Here is an 18,178-nt window from a genome sequence, read left to right on the forward strand (position 1 = left end):
AGAGAACTGAGCTGTGGGAATGAAGGTAATGACAAACTTTGTCCTAAGAATATGTTCATTTTGAGTAATATTGTTATTGCAATCAAAAATGTGAATTAGACGAGGAAGAAATAACTAGTTGTCTAGTTGTCTTACCATACATGAAGTTTTCCATGAAGATATAACTTTTCCAAATTAAAACATTTAGCAATAGAAAACAAATTGTCTACCATTTTTCTACCATCTAATAAATTCTTTACATTTATTTTTAATACAGTTTGAATTAGACAATAAAGGGCAAATAAAAAAATACGTATATTTGTAAATATCTGAAATGTAAGTTGATTTAATTATAGCCTCACAATTGTTGCTCTTGGTTTAATTTGCTCGAGAGCTAATGAATATAATACAAACGACCTAAGATGGCATCCAACATCTATTGACTGTGAATTCGTGGAAAACATTTTTTTAATTACTGAACTAGAATAAATTACGTTTTGGTTCCTGTCTAACCAATAAATGTTTAACGAAAGCCAAAGCAAAGAAAATAATTGATTGCTATATAACATTTTCCCACTCGCAGTTGAGAATTTATTTATTTGTTTATTTGTTTGTTTTGCTGACAGGTGAAGATGAAAGCAAGTTAAAATGTGTGCAGTTTGATTATGTTATACAACGGCCTGCCAAAAGACGGAACCAGTTTAATGGAGCAGACGAGAGGAAGTGGCTGTTGATGCAGTTCCACACCTTTCCGGTGTAGCAGGAGTGCGGCCAGCTCCAGTTAAAGAAGGAAGACAAGAGCTGAGTAAATTTATCGAGTCTGGAGGGAAATAAACGGGTAAATACCGTACCTTTGCACAAACCAGTATGAAATATGCAACTGTATACTGGGCAATGTGTCACCGATGCGTGTTTTGATGTTTTCATTTCAGTAGTTTACTGCAGCTAACTGGCTATCGCTAGTTAGCTTAGCTAATGCTAGCTGACTAACAGCCACGAGCGATAGCTGGCTAATTTTTCATGTCTGACCCTCCCCCTAAATCTCTTTTCAGTGCGACCAGAGTTTCCTGAGTGGGCCTTTTCTAACCGAGTCACTGGGATTTGTTTCTACCGTAATCGTCCCTTTGAGCGCGGTGTGACCGCCCGTCGCGACCTCCTTTGAAGAAGCCGCATATAGCGGCAGTTTCTCCCCAGGCAGCAGTGTACTGAACAAGGGCGCACCCGGTGAGGAGAACCGCCTCATACAACTAACACCAGGAGAAAATCACCTTCAGCATCGCGGCTTTTTTGGAGGGCCTCTTAACACACGCTGAATATCTCTGTCCCACGGCCAGTGTTTGTCCCAAATAACTTTATTTTTGTTTAGTTTTAAAGACAATGACTAGCCTGCAACTGCTGCTGCCAAGTTCCTAGTCCCACTGTGTCATGCTGTTTGTAGGCTCACGCAGAGGTTTGATCATCTGAACTTTAATGTTTTTGCGCTCAAAAGGATCCTGACAGGCTTCCCGGAAAACTATAGTAATCCTTTTTAGGTTTGAATATGTGTTTTTGATTTTTGGCCCAAATATCCCTTTTTTTTTATTCACGCTTTCACCAATACTGAAATCAAACACCTACAAATACATTATCAGACTTTTTTTTTCCCCTTTGGAACAAAATATTTATGCCCAAGAGTTCAAAATGGGGAAAATGCTCTCAAAGATCTTTGGCAACAAGGAGATGAGAATATTGATGCTTGGACTGGATGCTGCTGGGAAAACAACAATCCTTTACAAACTGAAACTGGGACAGTCTGTGACCACAATCCCTACAGTTGGCTTCAATGTGGAAACAGTCACTTACAAAAACGTCAAGTTCAATGTCTGGGATGTCGGAGGCCAGGACAAGATCCGTCCGCTGTGGCGACACTACTACACAGGCACCCAGGGCTTAATTTTTGTAGTGGATTGCGCAGACAGGGATCGCATAGACGAAGCGAGACAAGAACTTCACCGCATCATTAACGACCGGGAGATGAGAGATGCCATCATCTTGATATTTGCCAATAAGCAAGACCTTCCAGACGCCATGAAGCCACATGAAATCCAAGAGAAGCTGGGTTTGACCCGCATCAGAGATCGGAATTGGTACGTTCAGCCCTCCTGTGCAACCACGGGCGATGGACTGTATGAGGGGCTGACGTGGCTAACCTCAAATTACAAATCTTAATGAGTGCTGACTGTTTTAGGTCAAAGCATCCAAAAAAAGTAACAATTTCTCAAAAAATGTGTACGGTTAAGAAAAATTGATAATCTTCATTTATTTTGTTTATCCCTTGACTAATTTATCTTTAGCTGGGTTTGCTGGCTTAAAGTTTGCTTGTGTTCTGCAGCAGGCCTGAATTACAGTTATTAATGGGGCTTGCTTGAATATTGAAACAATTGGTCCTAAGGTTTAAAGCTATAGAGATCACCACATTTGCCTATTTTCTTCCTGTTTTATATAGTTTATATTATTCTAAGTTTTTAATCTTCATTTTCTGAAGCTGTTATGTCTTTGTTCAAGTCGGATCACTTATTTTTCTTCAACAGTCAGCGCTTTAATGTCGTGTAGCCTACTCGAAGGACTTGGGAAGTTTTGTTAACAGTACTGTGGCAAAAAACAGGAGGGGGTGAAATCTGGAGAGAAAAAAACGACTTTTCAGTCATTAGTCATCAAAGAAAAAACACGTTTTGTTACCCCCTCTGAACTTTTTAAGTGGGCTATCCAGTTAACTGATTGACCATTTTGTGTCATGTCTTGATATCTAATTGTGCTGAGTATTAAACAAATAGGCCACCAGTAACAGAAACATGCTTGTGGAAGTGCATTTTTTAAATGAGGGTAGTTGGCTCAATCTTTCCAAAGGAATGTCATTCAGCTCTGAAATCGCAACCTGATCTCACGGTTGGTTAGTCTCAGTGATTGGGACATTATATGATAGCCTATATCTGTAGCATGAGTACATCAAGTACATTAACCCTACCTACATCAGAGTCCATCTGTCGGTGCAGTCAGGGAGAGCCGTTATCTGGTGAGGTCGACACTCTGGGGTGCAGCGCTTACTCCTGTTTTGACTGGGGAACTGTACACAGAACAATGTCATTGTAATGTATTATTAAAAAAACAATTTTAAATAATTAATGTCTGTTTTATTGTATTTCATCAGGAATTAAAGATGAATCCACTTTAGCTTGTAGCTGATAAATCAGTTTTTAGTCAACTTTTGAGTCTAAAAGCTGGCCTCAGCTCCTTTTGCCAGTGGACGGGGAAAATGTCCCAAACAGGAAGTCCAGCCTCGGCCTTGTCTTGGAGCAAAGCCACATGTCGACTGAAAGGGCAGCGCTGAAAAACAGCTGATGGGGACTGGATTTGAATGCTGCATGTTGGTTTTGAGCCATATCGATGCTAGCAGGAAGTTGTGACGTCCTGAACTTATCTCTCTGAATCCGCTTCAATTCATTAAGATAAGATAATACCTTTTATTTGTGCCTCAATGGGGAAATTGTGTTATTGCAACAGCTCAAGTACAGTAGAATAGCAGCAGTAGCACACGAAAGATAACACACGAGTAGAATTATACGTTAGGATAAGTACTGCACACCGATAGAGGACTTGGAGCTTTCAGGTCTATAAAACTCCGAAGGTTTTGGTCAGACTGATTAGGTGACAAAACCACAATAACTCAGCTTCTGTGGGAAATATTTACAGCAAATAAACTTTAAACAGTCACGTCCCATTAATAAAACAAGTGTGCTGTGGCAAAGGGAGCTCTTGTTTTCAATCTTCATTAAAACAACACAACTTTATTAGCAACAAGGAAGGAGACAGAGATGAGATCCCTCAGGAAATGTTTGGGAATGGGGTTTCAGGAAGCTCAGAAATAGACCCATCCATCTCGTTTGGTAGTAAAAGAGGCTAAACTGTTGATGAACTCTTACTTTTGTTTGTGCAAGTGTGTACGGATATTGTCTTCCTGTTCCCATGACAACAGACCTATCTGCAGTGTGGCTGGTTTCAAAACAGAGGCTGACCTGGAAGTTGCTTAATTCTACATGAAATCAGGAAGAGGGGTTGGTAATCGAACCCCCCCCCCCCCCTCCCTAATATCGTCATCGCAGTATCAATCACTGTCATTGCCTATCGCAGGTTTTCCTAATGTGATGCAGTCCTATTTTATGGTGACCACTGGCAGACCTTCAGAAAACAGCGACTCATTAAGGAGGCTGTGTTCCGCTCTTACCAAACCTAACTTGAACTGTCATCATGCTTCTCAGGGGTGTGGTTTGTCTGACTCATTTGTCTCTGTTTCCTCTGAGCTCCTTCTGCAAACTTCTGCAGGTTTCTATTATTACACTGAACCGACTGGGGTTGCCGGCTTAATTCTGGCCTACGCTTCAGCCGCCGCACCCTTACAGGTCATCACTGCAGAATTCGCCAAACCCAGACATTTTTACTCTACAAAGCCCAACACTATTATTACGGTAGTTTATTTATCTGGTGATTTTGCTGGAAGGAACGCCTACTTTACACTTCATTTGTTACCTTTTGGTCCAATGACTGCTTATCCTCAGGGGCACTAAATGACCTGTTGGGTTGTGAAATTGCTCCCTCCCTGTCAACTCGGTCATTCCTCTGCAGCCTCCTCAAGCGCATTAGTCCTGAACTCGTGGAGAGCTGAGTTTAAAACAGGTGCGGAAGTGGATAAAGCCGTGTTTGGTTTCCTGTTTGAGGTCATGGGTGTTGAGCGTCGTGATAAGTATCGCCATGATGCGTCTTTGTTTTTCTCTGCCATGACCCAAGCTTATTTTGACTTCAGGTGTTTCAGTGCAGGGTTTATACAAACTGCTGTGGTAGGCAAGCCACATAAGATCGAAAATGTGCAGCCCTGGAGTCCAAGGTACTCTGGGCAGTGGTCCAAAACACATTCCAGTCATATCTCCAGCTGAAGGCTTGCTGTGGTGAAATTGCTAATCCAGGGAAACCGTAAAGTTATCATGAAGAGCTGTGCATCTACCTGACACGCTTAACTTCAACAAGTTCAACCATAAACAATTAAAATATCCAGTTTTTTAGTTACAATTCATCATGTGGGAATGCCCACACCGACCTTCGTGGGAATTTACAGATGTTTAACACAGTTGTATGAGTGTAAACCAGTTTGTCCGTGTGTGGTGATGAGCGGTGTTTATGTATCTGCAACACACAGAGACTAAAGAGGATCAGAAGTGAGCCTCAACCATCTTTCATTCAGGTGTGAGTTTCAGTATCAGAGGAAGGAGCAGTGGTGCCCCAAGGGGCTGGTCAGGGGGGCCGTGGTCCCCTCAGAGTACACCACCCATCCTTATAAAATAACAGTCATGTTCACACAAACCTGCATCCATCTTCTGTAATCAATACCTCAATGTTAAATACAAAAAAAAACCAAATCTATTTTAATAAATAGTTTATTTAAAGTTGCAATCCAGAATTTAATCTCTTACTGGAATTATGTGTGTTTTTTTTAGAAATCTATAAAATTGATAGTCTTATTTTGTTCTGTGACAGATGTTGGCAATAAGTCTTTTTAAATTTTTGATGAAATGTTTGTGTTTCTCAAATGTGAGGAATCGACAGTTACAATAGTGACCAATTTGCTGTGCCACCCCCAAACTTTTCACTGGCCCCCATATGAAATTTTTCTAGAAGCATCACTGCAATTTATTTAATTTTAACCAAAAATGATGAAATAAAGTAAATGTGCCTGTTTCTGATGTAATCTGATTAAATATATCCACCACAGCCAAATTCAATTCAAATTCAAAGATACTTTATTAATCCCAGAGGGAAATTAGAGTTTCAGTACACACAATTCTGAGATCAGAAATACATACATAGGCATAGACACATGACAAGAATTGGTGACTGTGGTCATTCGCAACCCAAGTTGCGCTACCTTAATAGAGATCAGAGGGGTTTACATGAGGATTGAGTCAGGTGGAGGAAAAACAAAGGCACTTCAGATTTACCCTCCACAGGGAGGGCAGCTTTGCTATGCAAAAAACACCTCAGACAGAAATGCAACAGACTTCAGACATTACACAACGTAAGTGTCCACTAGGTGGGGAGGTAGGGTTGGGGACTATCCTCACATCAGTGCATGCAGCCATGATAAGCAGCGCTCGTCATCTCCGTTTGGACAGGGGAGGGAGGTCGTTGGGTTCAGAGAGCACAGTGACTCCTGGAACGATTCAACGGCCTTCACCGGTCGCAGTCCCGCCCAGGCTGGGATAGGGAGACAGAGTTGCCATGGCGACGGCAGCATTCCACATTTCTTCTGAGGGGGAGTAATCGTTTCAGCCTCACAGGCTCAAGGGCACCACATTCAGATAAGGACTTGTTTTGGGGCCAGACAGAGATCATTTCCACTCTGTCTTAAAGTTACGTTGGTCCTCAACCCCTCTAAATCCAATAATGTCGTAGTTAATCTATCCCGATCCGTGCTGACCAGTCAACTCGCTCCTTGATCGAATCCACTTTCTGTGCCAGAGTCTGAATCTCAGCCAGAATTCCAAGTTTATGACTCATCTCGACAATTATATGAGTTTGTGCATTCACAGCATGGTGTAATCCATCCCTGAGCTTCGGGATTGACCCAATATTCCTCGACAGCTCATTTATTTTCCGGTAAGCCAGATAACCACTCAGGCCAAAAAGCAGGAAACCTGACACCAACTCAACGAATATCCAGACGTCTTCAGAATCCTCTACAGACAGTTGGGAGAGGCAGATCAGGTTCCACTGTTTCCAGGATTCCATGATATGCCCAACTGGCTCTGTTCCAGAGGGGCATCCAGGAGCCCCTTCTCCCGTTCTCATCATTGAAAAAATCTTGTCAATCGCGTTGAGAGACCAACTGACCAGGTCCATTTTTAATAATTTCCAGTTTCCAGAAAAAATGCAGAAGCGCTGTCCACCCAAAGACAAAGAGCCTTGGGATAAGATAGGGAGGAGAGGAGGAAAAAAGCGTCTGTACTCTCCAAGAGCAGGAAGAAGAAGAACTCACGTAAAACGTAGTCACCATTAGGTGTTGTTATAGTTGACTCAGATATGCAACCATTGTCATGCATCGTACGGTAATGGTGACAGTCGTTCATCCAGAGTCAGAACACAGCGCTGATGATGATCTATGCACCTGGTGCATCAGGATTAGGCCAGTAGATGTGGGTTGATGATTCTCAATCTGACTATTTTGAGAAGTAACGACTCAGAGAAAATGTGCACACAGGAATACAGGGGGGAGTCAGCATTATGGTCCAACATGTCCTGCAGCACACGCTCACTTTTACGATGCAGCATTACTCCTGTTATGCCACGTTTCAGAAATGTTATGTAAATCACAAGCTGAGTTTTGTTGTGTCTATGTGAAACAAAGTTTTGAGAATTTGCCTTGTGGTGTAAAAAATAGCAGAGGGTTGTGTGTGTGTGTGTGTGTGGCGGGGGATGGTTGGGCACCTCAGCAAAATCAGAAGTCACGTATTTTGCTGCTTTTCTATTTTTAAGCAGCCCCAGTTTGATGTCTATTCTCGAGCCGCTCCCTGATAGCGAGAAAACGAGTCTTCCTCTCTGGAACAGTGTCTCTTGGCTCCTGGCAGCATGAAGACAGCCACACAAAGGATCCTCTGTGGCACTTGGCTGTGATGGAGCAGAGAGAAGCACACTACAGAGGCTGCCAGAGTCTCACAGGACACGCGTGGATCAGTGATCCGTGCGAAAACTTTGTGCACACAAGAAACCAACTGCTTTGATTTCAAAATACCATCCAAAACAGATAAGAGGTTTAGAGCGTGCTCAGATAATCTTGAAGATCTGAGCTTTCTTTGCAGGTTTCTCTACAGTTGCTCCTAACAGCACCATCTGTTGGCAGAAAATGCCCCCATTCTGTCTTGTTGCAGGCAGCAGGGACATTAAAAACATGTTATGGTCACCAGAATGAACATTTCATTGCAAAGCATTTCACTTTAGCTGTCCTCGTTTATAGCGAGGCTCCTGTAGTCTTGGCCTAATTACCCACCACCACCACCCACCACCCAAAAAAAAGAGTTTCAGTTATTTCAAGCTTGCATTCAGGGAGGGGATAAAGTCGATAAAAGGTAAATATTGACACAGCAGTAGAGCTCCATTTCTGCTTCTATAATCTTCCTATAAGCCACTCTGGGACCTGTCTCAACCACAGGGGGGGCGTGGATTTGGGACTCCTAATTAATTAGCTGGTCATCGCCAGAAGAGACCTCACCAGAAGGCTAATACTACACATGCGAGGGCAGTGAAGGGCTACAGGGAGCGACTACAGGCAATGATGCTGGCCCTTTCATAGAAAAGGTCAAACATAACTGATCATGGCCTAAACGAGACTCTTTATTTCCTAATGTGCATTTGAAACAATTAAACGACTATTTCCAGCTTTGCCCTGTCAGCTTCATTGTTCAGTTTTATTTGGTCGGAGTATTAAGGCCACCCAACCTCATTACACAATTACACCGAGCTGTGTAAACACAGCAGCACGAAAGGCCGAGAGGAGCCTCTTGTGTGCCTGTGTGTGTACGAGGCGTGCTTCACAACTTTATGCTTGAAAAAGAGCTCCAAACATCTTTTATCTGAAGCTCCCCCACCTGACAGTCTGCAAATACAACAAAACAGAAATGTTATGAATTAAACTGCCTAGATCACAATCATTTTTTCAGCAGACACATAAGGAGTCATTGATTTATGGATATGTTGCCCCCTAGTGTTAAAAATGGATAATGTCTGAGTGTCCAAACACTGATCATTATGGAATTAGCTTATTTAAATAAATAATTGTTCCAGTCACTGTTCAGCAGATTTACTTTTATTTCATGTTATAATTATCTTGTAAAAATAATCATATAAAAATACAAAAAACTATTATATACAGTCCACGTAGACTTTCAGTTTTCTACTACAAAACGTAATGTTTAGGTAGTTTGAGGACACATTTTTAAGAAAACAAAGGTATCTATTTCTTCTGTTTTCTTCGAATGTGCAAAACGTGGATTTCCGGACTGCTGAACTCTGGGTCTTGTTTGTCCAAAGGGATCTTCTCACAGCTAAAGTTTTGCTGCAGCAACTAAAGGACAAACACAAACATGAGTCAGCCAATTCAAAAGACAAATATCTGAAGTTAAAAAGTAAAATTAAAACATATATTTTCATATCTTACCTCAAAAAACTTTCTTTCTACCTCTGGATTGATGCCTTCAGTACGTTGTTCATAGCAGCAAATGATGCACGTTTCAGGTCCTGAAAGCAGCTTCAAGCTCTCCACCAGCGGTACGATCGACTGCAATGATAAACAACTCATAATGAGAAATCACAGCAAACATTCACAGGGTTGTGTTGTTTCAGAATAATAAAATGCAACCATGCTGAACCGAGTTGAATACCTGCTCATAATAGATGCAATCAGCCATAAGAATGTAATGAGGAGGAGGCAGGAACTCGGATATATCTTCGCCCCTTTAATGAAGAGTTGACACATACATTAGATTTGCAGCGTGTTTTGAATTATAAATTAATTCATCGTGTTATCAAAATAAATATACAAACCATTTCAGTACCTTGGCAGTTATGGACCCGCTACTTATGAGTGCCTGATTTTCTTGGATGTTCACCTTAAGAAGGGGCAGCAAATCTTCCAGATCGGTCACTTTAACCTGGGCTCTGTAGAGAAATTAGAAAATTCAATAATATAACCATTAATGCATAAACGAGCGGTTTAAGCCCTCGAACAAGGGTGCAAAATAAAACAAAAAAACGCAATCATTGATCTCACCCAAGTGTTGCTGCCATCAAACCCACGACTCCTGTCCCAGCTCCCAGCTCCACCACCGTCTTTCCGGACCACACGTTGACTCCTGAAGTCGGCTCGTAAAACTGTTTCGTCTCTAAATACTTAGCGAGAACAATAGCCGCGTCCCAGACCACACAACCAACATCCCCTATGTAGCACTGCTTCAGCCTTAAGCTACAACCGTCATTTTTCTCAATTTCTCTCACGAAATACTTGCTGTCATCCGTGTTCGTCGCCATGTTGGCTCAAACCGGAAATGAAAACAACTTCCGGTTCTTGATTTTTCCTTTCAGAATAAGAGCCTTGTGTAGCGTGCTCCGTGCACATTTGAAATTGAGATTTTGAGAAACATTTGGACTTTTTTATTATGTGGATTACCGACACCGAAGCTAACAGACACGATGGCTTAAAAAAACACATTTTCTATCATCCAGCTTCAAATTATGTGTTTTCTGTGCTATTTAAAACGATCAAAAGAAAAAAATGTATATTCTCCTGGTACAAAAACACAGTTAACTTTATTTAATCAAAGAAAGCTTTTACAAAACATAGCATGCGTTTTAATGTTCCGTCTTTTAGTGTAGGATAATTTTGTTCTGTTTGCGCCTGAGTGTTGTATTTTTTGAATTGCGTTTAGTGCAAATTTTTACAAACATAAGTTTGTAGTTTCTAATCATGTCAAAGATATACTATTAGTAGTTCAAGAGCAATGAATACCCAACTACATCTAATAAACACAAAGACATTCAAACAAACATGTAGATTACTTTTAAAATGTACACATTTTGTTTTAAACAATAATCCTTGGGGTGTTTACATTTAACAATAAAAATATAAAATCCTGACATAAATTAAATAAAACATCCGTTTTTTAGTATCTGTCTTTCTATAGTTAGGAATTTCCCACCCCCCACTGGAGACAAGTAGTTTCTACAGGCAGCGTTCATAAAGCTAAACTAGACATTACACTATGCAAATTATTATTAGTTTGCGGTAATTATGATTATTTATTTATTTATTGACATGCGCAGATCAGATGCTAACTGGTGAACAGAGAAGGGTCGCGCGCCCATTTAGTTTAGTCGCTAGCTAGCAACAAGAGTTTTTTGTTTGTTTGATTTGAAAAAAAAAACTGTTTTACAGTTTGTTTAAGCGTAAAAATACATTTAACAAGTAATAACGATATATCGGTCCATTATCGAGTGTTTTTGAGGTTTTAAAATGTATCACAGCAGCACAGAGGAGGTAACGAGTGGTGACGCCTCAGAACGTGGACAAGTCCGGAGGACAGCCGCGAGCAGAGGACCGAATCAAACTACCACTTCTTCTTGTGATCCAGCATCACTTTGCTCAGCTCTTTCTCCTCAAAGTTCAGATGAGAGCATATCTAAATCAAGTCATGGTCCAGCCCAACCGGGAATGGCTTCAGGTGACTGATTTAAAACAGAAATTTAAATAACCAAATTTATTTTAAGTGACTAGAAGTTAGAGACCACTAGCTTTGACTTGGCGTCAACAATGAAGCTACAAGGTTACATTTTGTATTTGTGTTTGACTTTATGAAATAATAACAGCCTTGTCTTCATGTAGGCCAGCATCCTAACAGCTCCAGGGCTGGGAGGACAGCTTCATCACTCCTCGTGTCCACCTCAGACAGCTCCTCTTTTCACTGTGGAGAAACACCAAGAGTCAGAAGGACACCAGGTTCTGCAGGGCCCACAGGTTCTCACCCAACACCACCACCACTGCCTCACCCAGCCGGAGCATCAACCCAAAAGTTTATTTGGAGTTTTGCATTTAAAGCATTCCCCTTTCCCCACAGGAGCCAGTTGCTCATCAGGATCTACAAGCTCTGGTCCCACTGTGATTGTAGCTGTGGTTGAAGGCCGTGGTTTTGCAAGGGGAGAGATCGGCATGGCCAGTTTCAACCTGAAATATCCAGAGCTTGTACTTTCTCAGTTTGCAGACACAGGAACATATGCCAAGGTAACTCAGTCCATATACTACCAACACTGGAAGGAGAACAGAAGATACAGGAATCATAGCTCCACCGTCTTATTTTTCTGCAGGTTATAACAAAGATTCATATCTTGATGCCAGTGGAAATATTGATGCCAGACACAGCCAGTGAGAAGGGAAAAAGGACCAAGCTGTTCAAACTGATCACTGAGAATTTCCCGGTACAAATATTTAACTCGTGGTTGCGGTGAATTAACCCAGGATCATCTCATAACCAACGTAATTATTTATTTACTTTTGCTCATCAGGGTGTGACTTTTACTGCGATCCAACGGAAGTATTTTAATGAAAAGAAAGGACTGGAGTACATCCAGCAGCTGTGTGCTCCAGAATTCAACACTGTCCTGATGGAAGTGCAGGCCAAGTAAGTCATTCATGCACAAAAATAAATCAGCAGTTTTTTATTTGCTCTGTATCATCATCTCTTTAGGTATTACTGCCTAGCGTCTGCAGCTTCTTTGCTGAAATATTTAGAGTTTCTCCAGAACTCTCTTTATGCTGCAAAGTCACTCAAAGTGAGCTTCAAAGGGAGTGAGCAGACAGCTATGATTGACTCGGCATCTGCTGCTAACTTAGAGTTAGTGGTCAACAACAGAGACCACAGGTAAGAACGAATCGGCTTTAAACCTGTTTTACTCTGTGATTCTGTGTGTTTTTGTTGCTTTTTATAGGAGTGAACAGACCCTTTTAGGGGTCCTCAACCACACAAAAACCCCTGGTGGAGCCAGAAGACTTCGCTCTAATATTCTAGAGCCTCTAGTTGATGTGGATACGATCAACATCCGCTTGGATGCCATACAAGAGCTCCTGCAAAATGAGGAGCTCTTCTTTGGACTGAAGAATGGTCAAGAGATGCAGAAAAAAAAACGTTTCGACTCGCTCTTTTACTGTTTTTACATGTTAGTGACACAGTGTTTGCTCTCTTTAGCCATCGGCCATTTCCTCGATGTTGACCGGCTGCTGTCTGTTCTGGTCCAGGTCCCAAAGCAGGAAACGGTGAGTCCTCTAGTTTCACGCTGCACAGTAAATATTTGTTTCTGGTTTTTAACTTTCTGTGTATTTTATGGATTTTTAAGCGTCGCATGTTTCACTGACAGGTTCAAGCTGCTGAAGCTAAGATTACACACGTCATTCAGCTCAAACACACACTGGATCTGGTGCCACAGCTAAGGGTCTGTAACTGTTGCTATTTGGTAAAAATGTAATCGTCCAACAGTTAATATAAAAGGCTGATTACGTTTTTAATTACTGCTCAGACGTTGTTGACGGACTGCAGAACATCTCTGCTGAAGGCTTACAGCGCCGCGCTGGAAGACAACAGGTATCGAGCTGTTTTTATAATTCTGTAAAGTCGTTGGTTTTACCGCTGTGAGCTGTGTCGTTCCTGGTTTAGATTCGACGTGATCCTGGAGCAAATCAAGACGGTGATAAACGACAACACCACGTATCTGAAAGGCAGCCTGAACATGCGCACCCAGAAGTGTTACGCAGTGCGCCCCAACATCAACGAGTTCCTCGACATCGCCCGCAGGGCCTACACGGAGATAGTCGACGACATTGCAGGTGTTTGTGCCGGATGTTGAGTGCGTGGTGTCGCCTTGTTGTGTTTTTGTATCATGCAGTCGTAGCGTGCATCGCTGCTCCGCACAGGGCTCGTGAACCAGATGGGAGAGGACTACGGCTTGCCGATGCGCACCAGCTTCAGCACAACTCGAGGTTTCTTCATCCAAATGAAACTCGACGGTGTTGTTTTGCCCGAGGGCAAACTTCCCCCAGAGTTCATCAAGGTGAATTATCGTGTAACAAAATTGCACCAAGACAGCAAACAGACCAGAACTGAGAGTTAGATCTTCCATCTCAGGTCACCAAGCACAAGAACAACTATGGCTTCACCACCGCAGACCTGATGAAGATGAACGGACGCTGTGAAGAAGCCCTGAGGGAGATTTTTCACATGTCTTATGTGTGAGAAAATAGTGATTCTACATTTTACAGACTTTAATGATCTAAATGCATCCAGTCTTACTGGTTGTATTTAGAATCTGTATTTGTACAATTCCAACATTGAGTCTTCATAGGAGTTACTTTCCCACCAATAGAGGGCGATGTTTGCAAGCCATCATATGATTTTAATGTTTTTTTCTTTTCCCCAGGGTGATATGTCAGCTGCTTAGCACCGTCCATGAGCACATCCACTGCCTCTACAAACTCTCGGATGCCGTATCCATGCTGGACATGTTGATCTCACTGGCTAATGCGTGCACAATCTCAGACTATGGTAACTACTCCCCCACAAAAAGCAGCCACCATCATGCAGGATGACCCGTTACGTCTCTCCTGAGCTTGCACCTCTGCAGGACTCAGTTCTTTTTTTCCTGCACCATCAGGCATGTGGGTGGAGAGTGTTGGCCCTCAGCTGTCTGAAACCGTCTCTTCATAGACGCACGCGGACTGCCTGCCTCGTTCTGTCCCCGGCAGCATGTACTCAGATTACCCTTCTTACATAAGCGGACGCTGATGTTCTGTATTTGCAGAGACAAGTTCGGCAGCTGACCCAACACCTGTAACCGCTGCTGCACACACCTCGCTCAGAAATGATTGGTTCGCTTTACTGTGATTCGTTTTGAACGCAGTCAGCGATAAGCTGATTACCATGTGACTTTGCTCTTTTAAATTTAGATTTTACCTACAAACACCAACTTTTACATATTTTTAAATTGATTTTCCCTAAATTAGTCGCTCACCAAATACCTGTGTGTGTGTGTGTGTGTGTGTGTGTGTGTGTGTGTGTGTGTGTGTGTGTGTGTGTGTGTGTGTGTCTGACAGTTCGTCCTGAGTTTACAGACACTCTGGCCATCAAGCAAAGTCGTCACCCCATTCTGGAGCGGCTAGCTCGACAGCAGCCGGTGTCAAACAACACCTACATCACCGAGGGCAGCAACTTTGTCATCATAACAGGACCCAACATGAGCGGCAAGTCCACCTACCTGAAGCAGGTGGCGCTGTGTCAGATCATGGCTCAGATCGGTTAGCGGTAGATCTTCAAACCTTGTTAGAAACGATAGATGTGACTTAACGTTATGTCTTAACCACGGGTAGTTATGATTTTTTCAGGCTCTTTCGTCCCGGCTGAATATGCCTCCTTTCGCATTGCCGATCAGATTTTCACCAGAATTGGTGTAGACGATGATTTTGAGACCAACTCTTCCACTTTCATGCTGGAAATGAAGGAGGTGAGCCACTTTGTGCACACAAGGACTGCTCACGTCCAACCAGTCATTAATATGATTGTTTTGCTTAAGATCTCTTACATAATCCACAACGGGAGCGACCGGTCCTTGATCATCATAGATGAGTTGGGCCGTGGCACTAGTGCTGAAGAAGGGATTGGCATCTGCCACTCAGTGTGTGAGTTCCTCCTCCGCCTAAAGGTGAAGTATGCACCAGCACAGCTTAGCTCAGCTACTTCTGTCTCTGAAATTAAAACCAGATCATTCAGATTCCTACGACAAGTCAATTCAGTCTTTTGTCTTTTGCTGCGATCAACTTCTTAGGTCAACAAAGAAGCAGAACAAACAGAGAAATCCTGCATGTTTGCTATTCTAATCTTCAAGGTGTGTCCCGTTTGCTGCTTGCAGGCGTTCACGCTGTTTGCCACACACTTCCTTGAGCTGTGTCAGCTGGAGTCTCTCTATCCTAACGTAGAGAACCAGCACATGGAGGTCCAGCACACACGCAGCGGTGACTCTGGTGCAGAGCATGTGGTGTACACATATCTGCTGAGCCGTGGCTCCTCTGAAGAGAGGCATTATGGTACAGTCAGAGTCCAAGAGCTGTCCTGTTGAAATGCAAAAGGATAACAGAGATTCCCGTTTCCTCCTGTAGGTCTGAGAGCAGCAGAAATGACTGCACTGCCTTCAGATGTGATCCAAGAAGCTAAGACGATTGCCTCTCAAGTCAGCCGGCAGCTTCTGGTGTGGTTCAAAGATCAGATTTTGACATTTTGTCCAACTGCCTTTTCTGCTTTTCTTGACATTTTCTGATGTTTTTTTTTAGCAAGTCCTCCTCATAATATGCAACAGAAGGAGCTAACGCTAAACCCCAAAACATGGTTTAATTGCTGCTATGAAGAAAATTAATTGTGTGAGTAATTAACAACTGCGTGTGTTCTATTGCTCCAGGCGAGACATCAAACTGATCCAGAAACTCAGAGACAGAGAGCGGTTTACCGTCTGGCCACTCGCCTCCTGCAGACCGCCAGAAACTCAAGACTAGACCCTGAAAGCTTGAGGATGTATCTGAAGGGACTGAAGAGGCAGTATGAGGCCGAGCTGCAGGCCGTCGGAGAACTTTAACTCAGAGGATGAATAATTGATTTTCTCCTCACGATGGAAGATGAACTGGAATAAAACGACATTGTTCGTCCATTTTTACAGGGCATTTTGAGTGTATTTGAACATTAAAGGCCAGCGATAATATTTTCTGTTAAATTGTTCTGTTTGACAGTATGATACAACACAATGTCTGTAAGGATTTGTTTTAACAGATTTGTAAAAATTTAAATAAAAAATTGAATATAAAAATAAAAGCTATGCCAGAATAATTTACAGTTTCACAGACATAATTACAGTGATTGATTGGCTGAAGTATTAACAATAAAATATGTGTAAATATTTGTATTATTTTATTTTTGTGACTAATTTTTAAAAACAGCAGCCACCTCTTTTAGAGCATTTGGTTGACACCTCATGGCCGGTACGCCTGGTGTACCGCGGTTATCAAAACGAGCGCTCCCTAAGCTGACTAGTTATGACCCGCCCCCGCGAACCAGAAACAGCGGAGCGTGTGACGGAAGAGAAAGCCAGGCTGGAGCTGCCCTGGGAAGTCGGGAGTCTGTCTGCCAGAGTCACCGCAGAACAACGCCATTTCACCTGCAGCTAGAGGAACAGACGACAGGAGCCACAGGTATTTATCGGACAGCTGTTTCCGCTGATGCTAATGTTGGATTCCTGCCAGGAGAGCCAGCGGCTCTCGCGGAGGCCTGGGAATGGCCCACCGCGGAGGAATGGAGCGATAGTCCGGGTCAGAGATGTCAACCGAGGAGGGCTGAGCCACACTAGCACTAGCGCTAGCTAAAGAGGCCCGTTGGGGTGGGTTTCCACGCCTTCCGAGAGCCAAACTATTTCACTTTTTAACTTCCCTGGTCAGTTTGGTGATAGTTTTGAACATTTATTACATAAATTGATCTGTCCGGCTAGGATTTGTGCCACATTCTCGTTCGTTAGCGCTGCTAGCATGTTCATTCACAATCAGACGAATTTAAGAAGTAGCGACGAGCCTTCCTCTTCTTTTTAATCATTGGACGAAACTACTTGTGGTCATATCCGGTCCTTGGATTTCATTTTATGCAAATCGTTTTGGGGAAGTGATGCAGTGGGCATGCCCGATGACTAATTTAATGACTACGTGAGACAGTTGGGAGCTGGATGGGCTACCTTTCTGTGGTGATCAGGAGGTGACATCCTTCCTCTTTGGCTTCAGACCAGCTGACATCTTTGGTTCAACGCAAGGCCCACAAGTTCAGCATGACCAAGCAAGCTAGGAGCATTAGTGCACCGTCTGTAAACGGCTCTCTGTGTGCTGAGGTGGCGTAAAGGATCCCAGCCTGTGTCAGAGCCATCAGAGCTGAGCTGCTGTAAATTATTCCTGGTATTTACACCCAGTGACACTTGTGATGCCAAACCCGCTGCAGCTGCACTGAGGAGGTGATGGGACATGTTTCCACTCGGAGCCCTGGTGACCTTTCGCTTGGTCTGCTGTAGTCGCCTCCAGGGCAGCTGTGGCTACATCGTAGCTCATCACCATCAGTGTGTGTGTGAATGGATGAATGATACACTGTAGTGTAAAGCACTTTGGAGTCCTTACTCTGAGAGGCGCTATACAAGTGCGGGTCATTTATCATTTTATGAAGCTAAGATTAGCTGAAAGTTAAATTTCAGTTAGGGATGATGACTATAGAAACTTTCCGAGTTCTTCTGATTTGTTGATTCTTTGCTGCTTTTCGGAGCTGCTTCTGCTTGTGGATCGTTTAAAATTGTTTTTGTTGCCCTCGGTGGTCTTTTTGCTTGTTTACTTTAAATCCTGAGAAGCACCTCGGTAGAACCAGGTTTGGTTTACAGCCGAGTCCACTTACTGCGTACTTTGATGCTTTCAGTTTATGACCAGGGTGTTGATAAGATAATGAGTTCACAATGCAGTTTCATGTCAGATGGGAATGCATGCGTTTTATTGTCCATCAACCTTGTTTACTTT

General features: G+C 42.8%; 4 protein-coding genes and 1 long non-coding RNA gene across 11 annotated transcripts in view; 3 read left to right on the forward strand and 2 right to left on the reverse strand.

Moving 5' to 3' along the window:
* The first annotated feature begins 695 nt into the window (after positions 1-695).
* arf6b (ADP-ribosylation factor 6b) lies at positions 696-2,809 on the forward strand. Its single transcript, XM_015970112.3, has 2 exons — positions 696-817; positions 1,032-2,809. The coding sequence occupies exon 2, from the start codon at positions 1,660-1,662 to the stop codon at positions 2,185-2,187; it is 528 nt and encodes a 175-aa protein (XP_015825598.1). The 5' UTR covers positions 696-817; positions 1,032-1,659; the 3' UTR covers positions 2,188-2,809.
* Positions 2,810-8,850: 6,041 nt separating this feature from the next.
* Positions 8,851-10,276, reverse strand: vcpkmt (valosin containing protein lysine (K) methyltransferase). Its single transcript, XM_015970122.3, has 5 exons — positions 9,830-10,276; positions 9,604-9,717; positions 9,441-9,513; positions 9,218-9,337; positions 8,851-9,124 (listed from the first exon to the last, which is right to left on the reverse strand). The coding sequence occupies exons 1-5, from the start codon at positions 10,084-10,086 to the stop codon at positions 9,014-9,016; spliced, it is 675 nt and encodes a 224-aa protein (XP_015825608.1). The 5' UTR covers positions 10,087-10,276; the 3' UTR covers positions 8,851-9,013.
* A 670-nt stretch (positions 10,277-10,946) lies between these two features.
* Positions 10,947-16,454, forward strand: msh4 (mutS homolog 4). The gene is made up of 20 exons (XM_015970121.3): positions 10,947-11,276; positions 11,438-11,569; positions 11,670-11,833; positions 11,917-12,027; positions 12,115-12,230; positions 12,297-12,470; positions 12,538-12,710; positions 12,795-12,862; positions 12,964-13,038; positions 13,123-13,187; positions 13,260-13,429; positions 13,517-13,653; positions 13,728-13,831; positions 14,020-14,144; positions 14,693-14,893; positions 14,981-15,099; positions 15,169-15,297; positions 15,505-15,679; positions 15,752-15,840; positions 16,048-16,454. The coding sequence occupies exons 1-20, from the start codon at positions 11,069-11,071 to the stop codon at positions 16,219-16,221; spliced, it is 2,709 nt and encodes a 902-aa protein (XP_015825607.3). The 5' UTR covers positions 10,947-11,068; the 3' UTR covers positions 16,222-16,454.
* On the reverse strand, positions 11,393-15,265 carry LOC139063822 (uncharacterized). The gene is made up of 3 exons (XR_011517157.1): positions 15,178-15,265; positions 14,854-14,914; positions 11,393-11,516 (listed from the first exon to the last, which is right to left on the reverse strand). It is a non-coding gene; the product is annotated as an uncharacterized lncRNA (long non-coding RNA).
* A 236-nt stretch (positions 16,455-16,690) lies between the features above and the next one.
* The window catches only part of ktn1 (kinectin 1), an 18,064-nt gene continuing 16,576 nt past the window's right edge, over positions 16,691-18,178 (forward strand). For 6 of the 7 annotated variants that reach the window (XM_015970113.3, XM_015970117.3, XM_015970118.3 and 3 more), the window contains exon 1: positions 16,691-16,831. The gene's annotated coding sequence lies outside the window, so the exon portion shown is untranslated. Of the gene's footprint in view, positions 17,017-18,178 lie in introns of all 7 variants that reach the window. The other variant, XM_015970114.3, reaches the window with a different exon arrangement.

This window comes from Nothobranchius furzeri, chromosome 18 (assembly GCF_043380555.1).
Source record: "Nothobranchius furzeri strain GRZ-AD chromosome 18, NfurGRZ-RIMD1, whole genome shotgun sequence".
Classification (NCBI taxonomy): Eukaryota; Metazoa; Chordata; class Actinopteri; order Cyprinodontiformes; family Nothobranchiidae; genus Nothobranchius; species Nothobranchius furzeri.